We start from the raw sequence: 21,271 nt of genomic DNA on the forward strand, positions 1-21,271 counted from the left end.
CTCTGCACTGACCCTCCGACAGTGCGGCACTCCCTCTGCACTGACCCTCCGACAGTGCGGCACTCCCTCTGCGCTGACCCTCCGACTATGCGGTGCTCCCTCAGCACTGACCCTCCGGCAATGCGGCGCTCCCACAGCACTGACCCTTCGACAGTCCGGCGCTCCCTCAGCACTGACCCTTCGACAGTCCGGCGCTCCCTCAGCACTGACCCTCCGACAGTGCGGCGCTCCCTCGGCACTGACCCTCCAACAGTGCGGCGCTCCCTCAGTACTGACCCTCCGACAGTGCGGCGCTCCCTCAGCACTGACCCTCCGACAGTGCGGCGCTCCCTCAGCACTGACCCTCCGACAGTGCGGTGCTCCCTCAGCACTGACCCTCCTGACAGTGCGGCACTCCCTCAGCACTGACCCTCCCACAGTGCGGCGCTCCCTCAGCACTGACCCTCCGACAGTGCGGCGCCCCCTCAGCACCGACCCTCCGACAGTGCGGCGCCCCCTCAGCACCGACCACCCCTCGTGATTGCGAACGCTTCGGTAACATCTCCCCCTTTAACCCTCTCTGCTCTAATTTGAATCCCACCTTCTCTCCCTCCTGGAGATGTAAGAGGGATATCCGAGGATAGGTTCTTTACTCAGAGAATGGTTGGAGTGTGGAATGGACTGCAGCTGCACTGTTCTAACAACTCACCCTGAATTCTTTATTTAAAAAAAACCCTCATGTTGTGGTATTCCTGTTAAAGCTGTCCTCTATGTTTTGGGAACAATGCAATCTCTCCCTCACAAATGGGTTTCTTTTGGAAAAATCCTGCCTGTGTCATTTCGTGGGGAGCAGTTCTCTCTGAGGACAGGAATTGAATTAAGCTTGCACACCTATTATTCAGAGAGGGACATCTGTCAAAGGTGTTGGGGCGGGGGGCGGGGGAGCGGTGAGAGGTCTCGCTTTAAGTGAAGTGTTGGATTTCAGCATGCAGCCCTTTGATGGATAGAGGGGGTTGGACCATTCGGGTGGAGCGAGAGGGGGGAGGAGAGGGAGAGAGGCTGGGAGTGACTCAGTCTGCTGGATCGGGAGGGAGGGTTGGGGGGGGTGAAGGGGTTGTCCGAGAGGGTCCGGCTTCAGAGCGCTGGCCCCTTTGTGTGTGTGTGTGTGGGGGGAGATCGCCATCCTTCAACCCAGAACGCTGCGGTACGATGTGTGTGTGAGAGGGAGAGACACACAGGCAGCGAGAGGGGAGAGACAGGCAGGCAGACTGCAATGTTTGTTTCAAAGCTCCAGCGATGAGGAGACCAGGGTGAGCAGGATGGTTTGCCAGGCAGCTGCCCAGCAGGTACGTAACCCACATCTTAATTTGGGAGGGCACAGCTCACTGTTTCATTGTTTTGATCTGTGAGTGTGTGAGATTGTGTCTGTGTATCTATGTGTGGGTGTGTGTGTGTGTACCTGTGTGAGTGTGAGAGTGAGATTGTGTATGAGTGAGATTGTGTATGTATTGCTGTGTATCTGTGTGTATGAGTGAGAATGTGTATGTATTGCTGTATATCTGTGTGTGTGAGTGAGATTGTGTATGAGTGAGATTGTGTATGTATTGCTGTGTATCTGTGTGTATGAGTGAGAATGTGTATGTATTGCTGTGTATCTGTGTGTGTGAGTGAGATTGTGTATGAGTGAGATTGTGTATGTATTGCTGTGTATCTATGTGGGTGTGTGAGTGAGTGAAATTTTGTATGAGTGAGATTGTGTATGTATTGCTGTGTATCTGTGTGCATGAGTGAGATTGTGTATGTATTGCTGTGTATCTGTGTATGAGTGAGAATGTGTATGTATTGCTGTGTATCTGTGTGTGTGAGTGAGATTGTGTATGCGTGAGATTGTGTATGTATTGCTGTGTATCTGTGTGTGTGAGTGAGATTGTGTATGAGTGAGATTGTGTATGTATTGCTGTGTATCTATGTGGGTGTGTGAGTGACTGAGATTTTGTATGAGTGAGATTGTGTATGTATTGCTGTGTATCTATGTGGGTGTGTGTGAGCTTGTGTATGTGTTGCTCTGTATCTGTGTGTGTGTGTACCTGTGTGAGTGTGTGTGAGATTGTGTATGTGTTGCTCTGTATCTGTGTGTGCGTGTATACCTGTGTGAGTGTGTGTGTGAGATTGTGTATGTGTTGCTGTGTATCTATATGTGTGAGATTGTGTATGTGTTGCTGTGTATATGTGTGTACCTGTGTGAGTGTGTGTGTGAGATTGTGTATGTGTTGCTGTGTAGCTATATGTGTGAGATTGTGTATGTGTTGCTGTGTATATGTGTGTGTACCTGTGTGAGTGTGTGTGTGTGATTGTGTATGTGTTGCTGTGTTGTCTGTATCTGTGTGTATATATCTGTGCAAGTGTGAGATGAGATTACGTATGTATTGCTGTGTGTGATTGTGTGAGTGAGTTTGTGTATGACTGTGTGTGTATCTGTGCGAGTACGTATGCGTGATTGTGTGTGAGATTATGTATCGCTGTGTGTGATTGTGTGTGTATCTGTGAGTGAGTTTGTGGATGACTCAGTGTGTGTACCTGTGCAAGTATGTGTGTGCGCAAGTGTGTATGTTTGTGTACATGTTGCTGTGTCTATCTGTGTGTGTGTCTGTGCATATGTATATGTGTCGATGTGTGTGTATTTCTGTCAGTGAGTTTGTGTATGACTGTGCGTGTGTGTGTTGCTGCCTGCATATCTGTGTGAGTGTTTGTATATCTGTGCCAGTATGTGTGTGCGCGATTGTGTTTGTGTCGCTGTGTGTGATTGTATGTATCTGTGTGTGTGTGTGTGTGTGCGCGCAAGTAAGTTTGTGTATGGCTGTATATCTGTGTATCTGTGTGAGTGTAGCTGTGTGTTTCTGTGTATGAGTGTGTCTGTGTGTCAGAGTGTGTGTGTGTTTACGTGTGGAATTGTGTGTGCGTGAGCGGGTCTCTGAGTGTTTTTGTGAGTGCCTGTGTGAGTGAGTGTGTTTATGTGTGAGTTTGTGTGTTAGTGTCTGTCAGTGAGTGTGTGTGAGGGTGTGAGCATATTCATTGTAATCAGCCCCAATTCATCTAAGCTTTCCTTTCCACCAGCTCCACCCCCAGCCATCGCGTTCCCCAGCCTTTCTGCCTGCTCAAATCCTACGATATCTGTGCACACACTATGCTAGCGAACATCTGCCTCACGAAATGTCTACACATGAATGTTTAATTCGAAGAACAGGCTGGTGTCCTGATTTCTCTCTTTCTCACACGCCAGACAGGAATATGTTTAAGAACCGTCTCTCCCTGTGGCGAGCAGTGTTGGAGACAGAGAGACTGCTGAGCAAGTTGACATTCTCTCGGTTCCCTATTCAGCCAGCAGACTCGATACGAATGCCCATCCCCACCTTATACAGTTCCGAATCCACAAGACTACTTTTACAAGACGTTTAGAATTAGCAACTGTTTGTGTAAATCAAAATGAAAAAATGAAAATCGCTTATTGTCACGAGTAGGCTTCAATGAAGTTACTGTGAAAAGCCCCTAGTCGCCACATTCCGGCGCCTGTCCGGAATGAACGTGTACGTGCGAGAGAGAGTGAGTGCGTGTATATGAGAGAGTATGTGTGTGAGAGTGTGGGTCTGAGTGTGTGTATGAGAGAGTGAGTTTGAATGTGAGTGTACCTGTGACTGTGTGTATGAGCGAGTGTGAATGTTTATGAGAGTGAGTGTGAAGGTGTGCAGGTGTATGTGAGTGTGTGTGTGAGAGAGTATATGAATCTGTGTGAGTGTATGAGAGTGTGTGTGTGACCATATGTGCGCGCGTGTGAGTGTGTTTGAGTATGTGTGAGTTTGCGTATGTGTGTGTGTGTATATGAGTGTGAGAATGCATTTGAGCGTGTGTGAGTACATGTGTGAGGGCATGTGTGCGTGCTTGTGTATGTATAAGTGTGAGTACATGTGTGAGTGTGTGAGAGAATGTGTCCACACATCAAAATCCACAAATTTGCTGCAGGAATGTGATTCTCAACAGGGAGATGACTGATGTTATATTTGGGGAGTTTGCAGAGAGAGAGGTTCTTCATCTGAAGAAAGTAGCATCTAGAGGGAAGGAGGCTGAAGGGTTTCTCGTGTTTCAAACAACACACACACTCACTCACACACTCACACACACAGACACTCACACACATGCACACAAACACACACACGCACACTCACACACACACAGATACTCTCACACTCACAAAGACACACACACACATTCACTCTCTCATACAAATATTCTCTCACACACACATGCTCACATACACACACACAATCACTCTCACACACACATTTTCTCACATACACTCACACAGACACACTCACTCAGATACTCTCACACATTCACAAAGACCACACATTCACTCTCTCATACACATATTCTCTCACACACACATGCTCACATACACACACACAATCACTCTCACACACACATTTTCTCACATACACTCACACAGACACACTCACTCAGATACTCTCACACATTCACAAAGACCACACATTCACTCTCTCATACACATATTCTCTCACACACACATGCTCACATACACACACACAATCACTCTCACACACACATTTTCTCACATACACTCACACAGACACACTCACTCAGATACTCTCACACATTCACAAAGACCACACACATTCACTGTCTCATACACATATTCTCACACTTTCTCACACACACACAAACATGCTCACATACACACACTCTCACATAAGCTCTTGCGCGCACACATATGCACACATGCTCACACAGACACATGTCACGCACACATTCTCTCACACACTCAAACATACAAAGTCACAAACACACGTACACACGCTGAAGCTCACACACTCGCACACACACTCACACATGCTCACACACACACAAACTCTCTCGCACACCCTCATACACACAATCATATACTCGCACACATTCACTTTTTTTTCTTTTACAAATTTAGAGTACCCAATTCTCTTTCAACCAATTAAGGGGCAATTTAACGTGGCCAATTCACCTACCCTGCACATCTTTGGGTTGTGGGGGTGAAACCCACGTAACATGGGGTAAATATGCAAAGAGACATAGATAGGATGCAGAGCTGGGCTGAGAAGTGGCAGATGGAGTTTAACCCTGAAAAGTGTGAGTTTGTCCATTTTGGAAGGACAAATATGAATGCGGAATACAGGGTTAACGGTAGGGTTCTTGGCAATGTGGAGGAGCAGAGAGATCTTGGGGTCTATGTTCATAGTTCTTTGAAAGTTGCCACTCAAGTGGATAGAGCTGTGAAGAAGGCCTATGGTGTGCTAGCGTTCATTAGCAGAGGGATTGAATTTAAGAGCCGTGAGGTGATGATGCAGCTGTACAAAACTTTGGTAAGGCCACATTTGGAGTACGGTGTGCAGTTCTGGTCACCTCATTTTAGGAAGGATGTGGAAGCTTTGGAAAAGGTGCAAAGGAGATTTACCAGGATGTTGCCTGGAATGGAGAGTAGGTCATATGAGGAAAGGTTGAGGCTGCTAGGCCTTTTCTCATTAGAACGGAGAAGGATGAGGGGCGACTTGATAGAGGTTTATAAGATGATCAGGGGAATAGATAGACAGTCAGAGACTTTTTCCCCGAGTGGAACAAACCATTACAAGGGGACATAAATTTAAGGTGAATGGAGGAAGATATAGGGGGGATGTCAGAGGTAGGTTCTTTACCCAGAGAGTAGTGGGGGCATGGAATGCACTGCCTGTGGAAGTAGTTGAGTCAGAAACATTGGGGACCTTCAAGCGGCTATTGGATAGGTACATGGATTACGGTAGAATGATGGGGTGTAGATTCATTTGTTCTTAATCTAGGACAAAAGTTCGGCACAACATCGTGGGCCGAAGGGCCTGTTCTGTGCTGTATTTTTCTATGTTCTATGTTCCACATTGTCAGTGACCCGGGGCTGGGATCGAACCTGGGTTCTCAGCGGGGTGAGTGCAAACATCTGCAACACAGTGCCACACTGCGCACAACATTCGCACCCTCGCGAATGCACACTCACACACACACTCGAACACACACCCACATACTCTCATGCACAAGCACACACGTCCTCCCATACACAAACACTCTCACACATTCATAAACACTCTCACACGCACATACATATTCACACACTCGTACTGACACACACAGGCACGTTCACATACACAGACAAAACGCATTGACACTTAACACATGCACGCACACACGCGCATGCACACTCAGACACACATATTGACACTAACATACACCAACAACACATTCATACACACAAGCACTCTCATACACACTCTCATTCTCACACGTACACGCTCATATACACTCACTCTCACACTCGCACATACACACACATTCACTCACAAAGACACTCACTTAGACCCTCTCACCTACACAGATGCACACACTCACTCTCACACACACTCTCTCACACTCACACTCACTCACACACACTCACCCTCACACACACTCACCCTCACACATACACTCACTCTCACACTCACACTCACTCTCACACACACTCTCTCACACTCATTCACACTCACTCTCACACACACTCACCCTCACACACACTCACCCTCACACATACACTCACTCTCTCACACACTCTCTCACACTCACACACACTCACCCTCACACATACTCACCCTCACACTCATTCTCACACATTCGCACTCTCACACACACACACTCACACCCATTCACTCTCTCATACACACTCACTCTCTCACACTCACTCTCACACTCTCACACACACTCACTCTCTCTCTCTCACACACACACACACTCTCTCACACGTTCACTCACAAACTCACACACACACACACACAAACACATGCACCCTGGTCGCATCCCCAACATGTCTGGGTGGTAGAGAAGAGAGGGGATTGTGGCTCCCGAAATGAGCTTCATGGCCAATCTCTCCCCGTGTTAGGGTGCGGCTGTAACGAAGGGGGGTCAGTCATGATTTGGGGTGAGTGAGTTTTCTCTCCACCCCACTCCCCAAGCCAGAGATCCACTGCGTGAAGGACAGGAAGGAGCTTGATTGCGATTCCTGCCAAAGTCGAATAGCCTGCCACTGATTTTTGTTTTTACCTGCCCACTCCACCCGACCAAACACAGCCCCTCTGCTCCAGTTTGGGCTGGATCTGAGAGTTTATTGTTGTGGGATGCACGTTCGATAATTCTGTGAACTGTTGGTTGTAAATATACCAGACTCTCTCTGCCTCTGTATCTTTCTGTCTCTCCCTTTCTGTCCATCCCTCCGTCTCTCTATCTATCTCCCTCCCTCTTCCACTCTCCCTCTCTCTCTCTGTCTCTCCCTCTGTCTCTCTATTTCTCTCTCACACTCTCTCTCAATATCTCTCTCTCTGTCTCTCGCTGTCACTGTCTCACTGTCTCACTCTCTCCATCTCTCTTCTCTCTGTCTCTGTCTGTCTCTCTCTCTGTCACTCTCTCTCTCTCTCTCTCACTCCATCTCTCTCACTCTCTCCATCTCTCTTCTCTCTGTCTCTGTCTCTCTCTCTGTCTCTCTCTCTGTCACTCTGTCTCTCTCTCACTCTCTCTGTCTCTGTCTCTCTCGCTGTCACTCTGTCTCTCTCACTCACTGTCTCTCTCTCTCTTTCTTCTCTCTGTCTCTGTCTCTCTTTCTCTGTCTGTCTCTCTCTATCTCTGTCCCTCTCTCTCCCTATCCTTCTGTCTCTCTTGAACGCTGTGTGTGTTTGATAAATTCCCAGTTGTGCTGTCTGGGTTTAAAGACTGATTGATTGATTAATTTTTTGAAGTATTTGCTCCATTGGGATGTGGGTACAGACTGATGTACGTGTGCGTATGTGTGTCTGTATGTGTGTGTGTGTGTGTGCGAGACAGAAAGAGAGAAAATCACCCAGAAGGAGAGAGGGAGGGCGTGAAGGACGCAGTGAAAGGGAGCGGAGAGGCAGACACAAAATGAGAGAGAAAGAGAAAATAATCTCCTTCAGCCCGTACAACCCTCCCTATCTCTGTAACCTCCTCCAGCCCCCTACAACCCTCCCTATCTCTGTAACCTCCTCCAGCCCCCTACAACCCTCCCTATCTCTGTAACCTCCTCCAGCCCCCTACAGCGCTCCCTATCTCTGTAACCTCCTCCAGCCCCGACAACCCTCCCTATCTCTGTAACCTCCTCCAGCCCCTACACCCTCCCTATCTCTGTAACCCCCTACAACCCCTACAACCCTCCCTATCTCTGTAACCTCCTCCAGCCCCTACAACCCTCCCTATCTCTGTAACCGCCTCCAGCCCATACAACCCTCCCTATCTCTGTAACCTCCTCCAGCCCCGACAACCCTCCCTATCTCAGTAACCTCCTCCAGCCCCTAAAACCCTCCCTATCTCTGTAACCTCCTACAACCCCTACAACCCTCCCTATCGCTGTAACCTCCCCCAGCCCCCTACAACCCTCCCTATCTCTGTAACCTACTCCAGCCCCTACAACCCTCCCTATCTCTGTAACTTCCTCCAGCACCTACAACCCTCCCTATCTCTGTAACCTCCTCGAGCCCCGACAACCCTCCTTATATCTGTAACCTCCTCCAGCCCCTACAACCCTCCCTATCTCTGTAACCTCCTCCAACCCCGGCAACCCTCCCTATCTCTGTAACCTCCTCCAGCCCCGACAACCCTCCCTATATCTGTAACCTCCTCCAGCCCCTACAACCCTCCCTATCTCTGTAACCTCCTCCAGCCCCTACAACCCTCCCTATCTCTGTCACCTCCTCCATGCCCGGCAACCCTCCCTATCTCTGTAACCTCCTCCAACCCCGGCAACCCTCCCTATCTCTGTAACCTCCTCCAGCACCTACAACCCTCCCTATCTCTGTAACCTCCTCCAGCCCCTACAACCCTCCCTATCTCTGTAACCTCCTCCAGCCCCTACAACCCTCCCTATCTCTGTAACCTCCTCCAGCCCCTACAACCCTCCCTATCTCTGTAACCTCCTCCAGCCCCTACAACCCTCCCTATCTCTGTAACCTTCCTCCAGCCCCTACAACCCTCCCTATCTCTGTAACCTCCTCCAGCCCCTACAACCCTCCCTATCTCTGTAACCTCCTCCAGCCCCTACACCCTCCCTATCTCTGTAACCTCCTCCAGCCCCTACAACCCTCCCTATCTCTGCAACCTCCTCCAGCCCCTACAACCCTCCCTATCTCTGTAACCTCCTCCAGCCCCTACAACCCTCCCTATCTCTGTAACCTCCTCCAGCCCCTACACCCTATCCCTGGTACTTCTCTAATCCTCTACTTATCTCTGGATCTCTTTCAGCGGGATTCTCCGACCCCCCCCCCCCGGTCGGGTCGGAGAATCCCGACCCGGGGGGGAGGGGGGGGGGACGGTATCCGACCCCGGGTGGGGGGGGGGGGGGGGGCGTCCCCACGGTAGCCTGGCCCGCAATCGGGGCCCACCGTTCTGCGACGGGCCTGTGCCGTGGGGGCACTCCTTCGTTCCGCGCCGGCCCCTGTAGGGCTCCGCCACGGCCGGCGCGGAGAAGACAACCCCCTCTGCGCATGCGCTGGAATACGCGGCCGGTCTGCGCATGCGCGGAACCACGTCGGCCGTTCCGCGCATGCTCGAGATCACACCGGCCCTTCGGCGCCGGTTGGAGAGGCGCCAACCCCTCCGGCGTCCACGTAGAATTCCGCACATTCGGGACTATTGTCGCCGGAGTTGTTAGCGCCGGTTCTCCCGCAGGCGTGGGGACATAGTCCCTGGAAAGTGGAATCCCACCCCCAGTCTCTCACCATTATCTCGTTCTGTCTCTTTCTGCCTCTGTCCTATTTATCTCTTCTGTCTGTCTCTGGGTGTCTCCCTCTCTCTGACTCTCTGTCTCTCTCTCTGTCTCTGTATCACTCTCTCTCTGTGTCTATATCTCTGTCTCTCTCTTCCTCTGTCTCTCTCTCTCTCTCCCTCTCTTTCTGACTCACTCCCTCTCTCTCTGTCTATGTATCACTCTCTCTCTGTGTCTATATCTCTGTCTCTCTCTCTCTGTCTGGGTGTCTCCCTCTCTCTGTCTCTCTGTCTGTCTCTCTGTCTGTCTCTCTGTGTCTCTCTTTCTGTCTTTCTCTCTGACTCTGTCTCTCTCTCTGTCTCTGTATCACTCTCTCTCTCTGTCTGTCTGTCTCTCTCTCTCTGACTCTGTTTGTCTCGCTCTCTCTCTGTCTGTCTCTTCTTCTCTGTCCTCCCTCTGTCTCACTGTCTTAGTCTCTCTGTGTCCCTGTCTGTGTCTCTCTCCCTCTCTTTCTGACTCTCTGTCTCTGCCTTTCTGTCTCTCCCTCTCTCTGTCTCTCTCTCTCTGTCTCTCTCTCTCCCTCTCTTTCTGACTCTGTCTCTGCCTTTCTGTCTCTCCCTCTCTCTGTCTCTCTCTCTCTGTCTCTCTCTCTCTCTTCCTCTCTCTCTCTCCCTCTCTTTCTGACTCTCTCCCTCTCTCTCTATCTCCCTCTCTCTCTCTCCCTCTCTGACTCTGTCTCTCTCTGTCTCTTTCTCCCTCTCTTTCTGGCTCTCACTGTCTCTCTCCCCCTCTCTCTATCTCTCTCTGGCTCTGTCCTCTGGATCGAGTCACTCTCTGCTGCCAATAATCCTCTTGTTTGGGCAGAACCGGGGCTGCTGGCACTCCGAGCCCCTCACCAGGAATGAAGGAGCGTCTTCCTCCCTCTTTCGTGCTTCCTCACCTCTTCCAGATTGAGTGTGTGCACAGGGGGATCCCGCAGTGTGAGTGTGATTTACACTGTGATAGGATTCCTGAGGTAGAGATATTCTCTCCAACCAGCTCCTTTCTCCTGATGGAAGCCATGACCGACTGGCCAGTGTTTTGGTAAAGTTCCCAACCAGTTTACTCGCTGTGGGGAGATTTACAGAGGTTTGCAGTCTGAATGTCAAACCCCGGGGCTCCAACCATCGCCCAGGCCCCACCCCCCAAACCACCGCCCAGGCCCCACTCCCCAAACCACCGCCCAGGCCCCACTCCCCAAACCACTGCCTAGGCCCCACTCCCTAAACCACTGCCCAGGCCCCACTCCCCAAACCACCGCCCAGGCCCCACTCCCCAAACCACCGCCCAGGCCCCACTCCCCAAACCACCGCCCAGGCCCCACTCCCCAAACCACCGCCCAGGCCCCACTCCCTAAACCACTGCCCAGGCCCCACTCCCCAAACCACCGCCCAGGCCCCACTCCCCAAACCACCGCCCAGGCCCCACTCCCCAAACCACAGCCCAGGCCCCACTCCCCAAACCACCGCCTAGACCCCACTCCCCAAACCACCGCCCAGGCCCCACTCCCCAAACCACCGCCCAGGCCCCACTCCCCAAACCACCGCCCAGGCCCCACTCCCTAAACCACCGCCCAGGCTCCACTCCCCAAACCACCGCCCAGGCCCCACTCCCCAAACCACCGCCAGGCCCCACTACCCAAACCACCGCTCAGGCCCCACTCCCCAAACCACAGCCCAGGCCCCACTCCCCAAACCACCGCCCAGGCCCCACTCCCCAAACCACCGCCCAGGCCCCACTCCCCAAACCACCGCCCAGGCCCCACTCCCTAAACCACCGCCCAGGCCCCACTCCCTAAACCACCGCCCAGGCCCCACTCCCCAAACCACCGCCCAGGCCCCACTCCCCAAACCACCGCCCAGGCCCCACTCCCCAAACCACCGCCCAGGCCCCACTCCCCAAACCACCGCCCAGGCCCCACTCCCCAAACCACCGCCCAGGCCCCACTCCCCAAACCACCGCCCAGGCCCCACTCCCTAAACCACCGCCCAGGCCCCACTCCCTAAACCACCGCCCAGGCCCCACTCCCCAAACCACCGCCCAGGCCCCACTCCCCAAACCACCGCCCAGGCCCCACTCCCCAAACCACCGCCCAGGCCCCACTCCCCAAACCACCGCCCAGGCCCCACTCCCCAAACCACCGCCCAGGCCCCACTCCCCAAACCACAGCCCAGGCCCCACTCCCCAAACCACAGCCCAGGCCCCACTCCCCAAACCACCCGCCCAGGCCCCGCTCCCCAAACCGCCGCCCAGGCCCCACTCCCCAAACCACAGCCCAGGCCCCACTCGCTAAACCACTGCCCAGGCCCCACTCCACAAACCACTGCCCAGGCCCCTCCCCAAACCACTGCCCAGGCCCCACTCCCCAAACCACTGCCCAGGGCCCGCAGACCAGGGAGAACTCCTCCCACCACTCCCTCAGCACTGACCGTCCGACAGTGAGGCGCTCCCTCAGCACTGACCCTCCGACTGTGCGGCGCTCCCTCAGCACTGACCCTCCGACAGTGAGGTGCTCCGTCAGTCGTGACCCTCTGACAGTGCGGTACTCCCACATTTACAGAATTCCTTGGGGATGGTAAAGGCGTTATGTGAATGCATGTGGCTGTGATGCAGTTATGACTCTGCAGTTAACCCTCCAACCCACCAGGTGAGCTCTGAGGGTCACTGTGTCATGAAGAAGGGCCGGACGTTCACTAAAATTATATATGTTTTTCTTCCCGCAGGAATGATTTGCAGCCAGAGGCCGGAATAGCGTTGGACCGAGAGAGAAGCGGGGCGTGGGGAATGAGTTCCCGGACGGACGGCGCCATTGGTATCGACCGGCTGTTGGAGCCCAAGAGAGGGCCTAAGATGGCCGCCTACCTCATCGGGCTGGTCCTTTGGGGGGCGGCGACCACGGACCTGGCGCACGCCCACCGTCCGGAGTTCCGGAGTTTCTCCGTGACGGGCACCAGGCTGGCGCACTTGGCCGTGCACCGGGAGACGGGAGCGGTATTCCTGGGGGGCGTGAACCGCATCTACAAGCTCGCAGGAAACCTGACCGAACTGCGGCTGCACCTGACAGGCCCGGTGGAGGACAACGCCCGCTGCTACCCGCCCCCCAGCGTGCGGGCCTGCACCCAGGGGCTGGCGCCAGCCCCCAACGTCAACAAGCTCCTGCTGATCGACTACCCGGGTGACCGGCTGGTTGCCTGCGGCAGCGTCTGGCAGGGGGTGTGCCAGTTCCTGCGGCTGAGCGACCTCTTCAAGCTGGGCGAGCCGCACCACCGCAAGGAGCACTACCTCTCCAGCGTCAACGAGTCGGGGGCCATGGCAGGTGTGGCGGTGGAGGGGGCCGACGGCGTGAGCAGCCTCTTCATCGGCACGTCCATTGACGGCAAGTCCGAGTATTTCCCCACGCTCTCCAGCCGGCGTCTCACGGGCAACGCGGAGGACGCCCGTATGTTCGGCCTGGTCTACCAGGACGAGTTTGTGTCCTCGCAGCTGAAGATCCCTTCGGACACCCTCTCCCGTTTTCCGGCCTTCGACATCTACTACATCTACGCCTTTGCCAGCCAACGCTTCGTCTACTTCGTCACGCTGCAGCTGGACACGGAGCTGACCTCGCCGGACACCAGCGGCGAACCCTTCTACACCTCCAAGATCGTGCGCCTCTGCGCTGGCGACTCCAAGTTCTACTCCTATGTCGAGTTCCCCATCGGCTGCACGCGGGATGGTGTGGAGTACCGGCTGGCCCAGGCGGCACACCTGGGCAAGCCGGGCCGGCGGCTGGCCCAGTCGCTGGGCGTCTCGGAGGACGAGGACGTGCTCTTTGTTGTTTTCTCACGGGGCCAGAAGCACCGGGCCGACCCTCCTGGCGAGTCCCTGCTCTGCCTGTTCACCATCGGCGCCATCAAGGAACGCATCAAGGCCCGGATCCAGTCCTGCTATCGGGGAGAGGGGAAGCTCTCACTGCCCTGGCTCCTCAACAAGGAGCTGGTCTGCATTAACTCGGTGAGTGCTCACCGGAGGGAAGGGGAAGGGGGATGGGGGCTATGCTGGGCCTCTCCATTCTCTCTCTGTCTCTGTCTCTTTGTCTTGTGCATCCTCTCTGTCTCTCCTTTCTCTCTCCCTGTATCTCTCTCTCTATCTCCCTCTCTCTTTCTTCTCTCTGTCTCTCTCTGTCTCTCCTTTCTCTCTCCCTGTCTCTCTCTCTCCCTGTCTCTCTCTCTCTTCATTTCCTTCTCTCCCTCTCTGATCACTCTCCCTCCACACTCTCCCCTACAACCCTCCCTATCTCTGTAACCTCCTCCAGCCCCTACAACCCTCCCTATCTCTGTAACCTCCTCCAGCCCCTACAACCCTCCCTATCTCTGTAACCTCCTCCAGCCCCGACAACCCTCCCTATCTCTGTAACCTCCTCCAGCCCCTACAACCCTCCCTATCTCTGTAACCTCCTCCAGCCACTACAACCCTCCCTATCTCTGTAACCTCCGCCAGCCCCAACAACCCTCCCTATCTCTGTAACCTCCTCCAGCCCCTACAACCCTCCCTATCTCTGTAACCTCCACCAGCCCCAACAACCCTCCCTATCTCTGTAACCTCCTCCAGCCCCTACAACCCTCCCTATCTCTGTAACCTCCGCCAGCCCCAACAACCCTCCCTATCTCTGTAACCTCCGCCAGCCCCAACAACCCTCCCTATCTCTGTAACATCCTCCAGCCCCTACAACCCTCCCTATCTCTGTAACCTCCGCCAGCCCCAACAACCCTCCCTATCTCTGTAACCTCCTCCAGCCCCTACAACCCTCCCTATCTCTGTAACCTCCGCCAGCCCCAACAACCCTCCCTATCTCTGTAACCTCCTCCAGCCCCTACAACCCTCCCTATCTCTGTAACCTCCTCCAGCCCCTACAACCCTCCCTTTCTCTGTAACCTCTGCCAGCCCCAACAACCATCCCTATCTCTGTAACCTCCTACAACCCTCCCTATCTCTGTAACCTCCTTCAGCCCCTACAACCCTCCCCATCTCTGTAACCTCCTTCAGCCCCTACAACCCTCCCCATCTCTGTAACCTCCTCTAGCCCCTACAACCCTCCCTATCTCTGTAACCTCCTCCAGCCCCTACAACCCTCCCTATCTCTGTAACCTCCTCCAGTCCCTACAACCCTCCCTATCTCTGTAACCTCCTCCAGCCCCTACAACCCTCCCTATCTCTGTAACCTCCTCCAGTCCCTACAACCCTCCCTATCTCTGTAACCTCCTCCAGCCCCTACAACCCTCCCTATCTCTGTAACCTCCTCCAGCCCCTACAACCCTCCCTATCTCTGTAACCTCCTCCAGCCCCTACAACCCTCCCTATCTCTGTAACCTCCTCCAGCCCCTACAACCCTCCCTATCTCTGTAACTTCCTCCAGTCCCTATAACCCTCCCTATTTGTGTAATCTCCTCCAGCCCCTACAACCCTCCCTATCTCTGTAACCTCCTCCAGTCCCTACAACCCTCCCTATCTCTGTAACCTCCTCCAGCCCCTACAACCCTCCCTATCTCTGTAACCTCCTCCGGCCCCTACAACCCTCCCTATCTCTGTAACCTCCTCCAGCCCCTACAACCCTCCCTATCTCTGTAACCTCCTCCAGCCCCTACAACCCTCCCTATCTCTGTAACCTCCTCCAGTCCCTACAACCCTCCCTATCTCTGTAACCTCCTCCAGCCCCTACAACCCTCCCTATCTCTGTTACCTCCTCCAGCCTCTACACCCCTCCCTGTCTTTGAAACCTCCTCCAGCCCCTACAACCCTCCCTGTCACTGTAATCTCCTACAACCCGCTGAGATCTCCGGCCTCTTGAACATCCCCTGATTCGCTTCCCCCCCACCTCTCTGTCTCTCTCTGTCACTTTCTCTGTTTGTCTCTCTGTCACTTTCTCTCTCTCTTTGTCTCTTTCTCACTCTCTGTCACCTTCTCTGTCTCTGTCTATCTCTCTTTCTGCTTGTCTCTTTCTCACTCTCTATTGCTTTCTCTCTGTTTCTGTCACTTTCCCACTCTCTCTGTCCCTCTTCCTCTCTCTCTCTCTCCCTCACCCTTTCTGTCACTTTCCCACTCTCTCTGTCCCTCTTCCTCTCTCTCTCTCTTCCTCACCCTTTCTGTCACTTTCCCACTCTCTCTGTCCCTCTTCCTCTCTCTCTCTCTCCCTCACCCTTTCTGTCACTTTCCCACTCTCTCTGTCCCTCTTCCTCTCTCTCTCTCTCCCTCACCCTTTCTGTCACTTTCCCACTCTCTCTCTCTCTGGGCGGAATTCTCCGGCCGCGTTTGCCTGGCGAGCAGAGAATCCCGCCGAGGTCGATGGATTTTTCCATTGCCGGCGGCACCCTCGTAGCGTCCTTGCGACAGCCGGGAGAATCCAGCCCTCTGTCCCCATCTCTCTCACTGTCTCTATCTGTGTCTTTCTGTGTGCACCTCTCTCTCTCTCTCTCTTTCGCTCTGTCTCTCTTTTTCTGTCTGTCTCCCTCTCCCTCTGCCCCATTCTCTCTGTCGTCCTCTCCCCTCTCTCTCTCTCTCTCTCTCTCTCTCTCCATGTCTCTTTCTTTGTCTCTCTCTCTCTCTCTCCCTCTCTGTCCTTCTCTCTCTCCCTCTCCTCTGTCTCTCTCTGTCTCTCTCTCTCTCTCTCTGTCTCCACCTTTTAAGATGCTCCTTCAAGGGACTCGGAGGGGGGGGGGGGGGGGGGGGTGTGGGGGTGGGGAGATTGTTGGAGCCGGGTGGGGTAGTAACAGAGTTTTGGTTAAGCTGAGGTCTACGGACGACTAGGGCAGCACGGTGGCGCAGTGGTTAGCACTGCTGCCTCACTGCGCTGAGGACCCGGGGGCGGGATCTCTCTCTCTCTTTCTCCCCTTGTCTCTTCCTCACTCTCTATTGCTTTCTCTCTCTCTTTCTGTGTGAAGTTTGCACATTCCCACAACCCAAAGATGTGCAGGGTAGGTGGATTGGCCAGGCTAAATTGCCCCTTAATTGGAATTTTTAATGAAATGAGATCGACAGGAGGGCTGCCAGAGGGAAAAGGGAGTCAGGGGATAGGGCAGGGGGTGAAGGGACAGGGCAGGGGGTAAGGGAACAGGGCAGCGGGTGAAGGGACAGGGCAGGGGGTGAGGGGACAGAGCACGGGGGGAGGGGGCGGGTACCAAAAGTCAGAGAGGCTTAAAAAATTTTTTGGGGGTGGGGGAGGAGAGATGAGGTGATGGCACATCGCCCCACCCAGAGAACGACTTGCCTTGTGATCTTGCTGGCTGGCGGCCTAGTGCCCTCCTGGGGGCCTTGTGATCCTTGCTTTACACTTGATGTCACCGTAAACAAGTTTAGAGTAATCCCCCCCTGGAATACTGCGAGACCTGTGGGGAACGAGATGAAGAGAGAGAGAGATGCCTCATCGGGAAACCCTGATTTAGCTTTTCAAAAATAAATTAGGCTTTGTCAGGCTTCCATAGGCCGAGAGTCAGGCCATTCGGCCTTCTGCTCTGCGCCGGTGACTCTGCACCCCATCCCTCCTCCATATCCCCCATTTCCCCACAGACGACGCTCGGAACATAGGGGGCACAACGAGACCATTCGGCCCCTCAATTCCTGCATTCAGTACCGATCATGGCTGACGCTCCATCTCGATGCTATCTTCCCCAAATTCCAGATTTAATATCTGGAAGTCTATCGATTACTGACGCGCAGGTGCTCAGTGGCGAGAGGCCTCCACAGGCCTCAGTGGTGGAGAATTACACAGATTCGCCAGCCTCTGAGCGATGAAATTCCTCCTCATCTCTATCCTGAGTGGCCTTGCCCGTTATTCTGAGACTGTGACCCCCCCGTGGTTCTGGACTCAACAGCCAGCCAGTGGGACACATCCCATCAACCTCTATACCCTTGTCAAGGCCTGTAAGAATGTTGTGTGCTTCGTAGATTAGAATAGATCCATAGAATTCCTACAGTGAAGAAAGAGGCCATTCAGCCCATTAAGTCTGCACTGACCCACTGAAAGAGCACCCTACCTCGGCCCACTCCCCTTGCCCTATTTCTGGAACCCCATCTAGCCCGCGCATCTTTGGACACTAAGGGCAATTTATCATGGCCAGTCCACCTAACCTGCATTCTCCCCACTCACCATGGGAGCGAGTTCCACATTCTCCCCACTCCCCGTGGGAGCGAGTCCCACATTCTCCCCACTCACCATGGGAGCGAGTTCCACATTCTCCCCACTCCCCGTGGGAGCGAGTCCCACATTCTCCCCACTCCCCGTGGGAGCGAGTTCCACATTCTCCCCACTCCCCATGGGAGCGAGTCCCACATTCTCCCCACTCCCCGTGGGAGCGAGTCCCACATTCTCCCCACTCCCCGGGTAAAGATGTTAGGAGAGAAGCAGACTGAGGTTTCGGAAAGGAATTCCAGAGCTTCCGACCCCCCCCGCCCCCCCCCTCTCCCCCCAACATAGGGGAGGGGGTGCTATAGGGGGTGGAGAGATAGGGAGGGTTGTTGGGGTGGAGGAGGTTACAGAGATAGGGAGGGTTGTAGGGGATGGAGGAGGTTACAGAGATAGAGAGGGTTGTCGGGGCTGGAGGAGGTTACAGAGATAGGGAGGGTTGTAGGGGCTGGAGGAGGTTTCAGAGATAGGGAGGGTGTAGAGGCTGGAGGAGGTTACAGAGATAGGGAGGCTTGTAGGGGCTGGAGGAGGTTATAGAGAGGGAGTGGTGGAGGGGCGGCACGGTGGCACCGTGGGTTAGCACTGCTCCGTCACAGTGGCAGGGACCTCGGTTTGATTCTATCCTCGGGTGACTGTCTGTGCGGAGTCTGCACCTTCTCTCCGTGTGTGCGTGGATTTCCTCCGGGTGCTCCGGTTTCCTCCCACAGTCCAAAGATGTGCAGGTTAGGTGGATCGGTCGTGCTAAATTTGCCCCTTAGTGTCCAAAGATGTTTAAGATGTGCAGGGGCGTGAGCCCAGGTAGGGTGAGCCCCCTTTCGGAGGTTCGGTGCAGACCCCATCCCCACCCCCACCTCCTTGACAGCAGTGGGAGCTGCGGCTCATTGATTATATTCATGGCCGAGTTAGATTTCTGATTGATGAGGAAGTTGAGGGTTATGGGGGGAGGAGGATAGACGGACAGGAATGTGGAGTTGAGGTCTACCACCAGATCAGACACTATCTTATCAAATGGGGTAGCAGGAAGAGAGGGGGCAGAATGGCCTCCTCCTACTCCTAACTCTTTGCATCCTGGTGACTTTATCACTATCTCCCCCTGATGGATCAGTAGATTTTTCACAAGAGAAGGCTTTGCAGAGCTGAAGCAAGCGGCTGCTGCTGGGATAGATTGGCCGTGTCCGCGTAGAAGGGGCTCAATGGGCAGAACGGCCCCTTTCATCCTCCTGTGTCGCCAAGATCGCCAGGGGAGTGATGGAGGCGCTGCGCTCATTAGCTGGTGCCGTGCAGCTGCAGATGTGGCACATCTGGGAGGGCCTGGCTGGGGGGGGGGGGGCCCTCAGGGAAAGGCAGGCCTCTCCGATTGAGTCCCGGGCGGCATTGTAACCATACATGCGGATTGATACCTGCAGAGAATGGGTTTCTCGGTTTGCCAATCCCTGTTGTGTGCGTGCGCATGTGGTAGGGGGGAGGGGATGAGGTGGGAGCGGGTATATAAGGAGAGTGGGATTGAGGAACAGGGATTCTCCACAGACTCAGGACATCCCACAGAAGGCAGATTTTTATTTTGCATGCATCCCATGCGAGCCACTGCCCCCCCCCCCCCCCCCCCCCCACCCCGCCCGCCCGCACCCCCACCTCGCCCTCCCTCGGCAGCTGTCCAGCGGTCAACCACTTGGCTTGCAATCTCGGGGCCTGGTATTTGACCCAGAGAGGGGGTTCTGACCATAAACATTCGGCGTCAGTAAGACCACCTATTTCGGCCTCCGTCTGTAACGTTGCCCCATTTTAACCTGCCTCTGCCCATTCACTGCAGAAACCCTCAGCCAGACTCGACTATTCACTCACTTTGCTGACTGCCCTCCCACATCCTCCCCTCCGGAAACCACAGCTCCCCCAACCCCCTCTCCACCGACCACGACTGTGCACAGTCCTCCAGATAAAGGGAGCTTTACTCTATATCTAACCCCCCTGTGTTGGACCTGTCCTGGGAGTGTTAGATGGGGACAGTGTAGAGGGAGCTTTACTCTGTATCTAACCCCGTGCTGTACCTGTCCTGGGAGTGTTAGATGGGGACAGTGTAGAGGGAGCTTTACTCTGTATCTAACCCCGTGCTGTACCTGTCCTGGGAGTGTTAGATGGGGACAGTGTAGAGGGAGCTTTACTCTGTATCTAACCCCGTGCTGTACCTGTCCTGGGAGTGTTTGATGGGGACAGTGTAGAGGGAGCTTTACTCTGTATCTAACCCCGTGCTGTACCTGTCCTGGGAGTGTTTGATGGGGACAGTGTAGAGGGAGCTTTACTCTGTATCTAACCCCGTGCTGTACCTGTCCTGGGAGTGTTTGATGGGGACAGTGTAGAGGGAGCTTTACTCTGTATCTAACCCCGTGCTGTACCTGCCCTGGGAGTGTTTGATGGGGACAGTGTAGAGGGAGCTTTACTCTGTATCTAACCCCCCTGTGTTGGACCTGTCCTGGGAGTGTTAGATGGGGACAGTGTAGAGGGAGCTTTACTCTGTATCTAACCCCGTGCTGTACCTGTCCGGGGAGTGTTTGATGGGGACAGTGTAGAGGGAGCTTTACTCTGTATCTAACCCCCCTGTGTTGGACCTGTCCTGGGAGTGTTAGATGGGGACAGTGTAGAGGGAGCTTTACTCTGTATCTAACCCCGTGCTGTACCTGTCCGGGGAGTGTTTGATGGGGACAGTGTAGAGGGAGCTTTACTCTGTATCTAACCCCGTGCTGTACCTGTCCTGGGAGTGTTTGATGGGGACAGTGTAGAGGGAGCTTTACTCTGTATCTAACCCCGTGCTGTACCTGTCCTGGGAGTGTTTGATGGGGACAGTGGGTGGTTGAAGACAGATCCAGCCCCTCGCGCTGGAGACCACTTTAAGTACAGATTGGTCTGTTGATGAATTGTACATAAAGAGCATTGAGTCGACACACACACAGGCCCCTGCGCAGATAATGCAGCAAGTGCTCAGTCTGCCCAGCCTCCCGCGAGACCCATCAAATAAACCATCGTTATCTCCGAGCCGGAGATAAGAGCTCCTGGGGGGGGAATGGAAGAGGCACTGATAACTCCTGGATTTGTTAGTGTTGGTTGCTGGAAGATTCAGAGCCACCTCGAAATCTTTTCACGTGAAATGAGCCACCGTTGATGCCAAGGGACTCAGCGCGACATTCCCGGAATCAAGTGATGCCCCCCCTCCCCCCGCCACCCCGCTGTTTCTCTGGCGCCCAATCACTGGGTGTCGATTCCGTCACTTGAGTTCAGTTGTATGCCCTGTGAGC

The 21,271-nt window shown here is 54.2% G+C and overlaps 1 protein-coding gene across 1 annotated transcript in view; it reads left to right on the top strand.

Moving 5' to 3' along the window:
• The first annotated feature begins 1,103 nt into the window (after positions 1-1,103).
• Positions 1,104-21,271, top strand: part of LOC119955811 (plexin A3-like) — a 91,463-nt gene continuing 71,295 nt past the window's right edge. Inside the window, 2 exon segments of the mRNA XM_038782402.1 lie at positions 1,104-1,325; positions 12,550-13,819. Coding sequence (XP_038638330.1) covers positions 12,611-13,819 — 1,209 coding nt within the window. The 5' untranslated portion in view covers positions 1,104-1,325; positions 12,550-12,610.

This window comes from Scyliorhinus canicula, chromosome 21 (assembly GCF_902713615.1).
Source record: "Scyliorhinus canicula chromosome 21, sScyCan1.1, whole genome shotgun sequence".
Classification (NCBI taxonomy): Eukaryota; Metazoa; Chordata; class Chondrichthyes; order Carcharhiniformes; family Scyliorhinidae; genus Scyliorhinus; species Scyliorhinus canicula.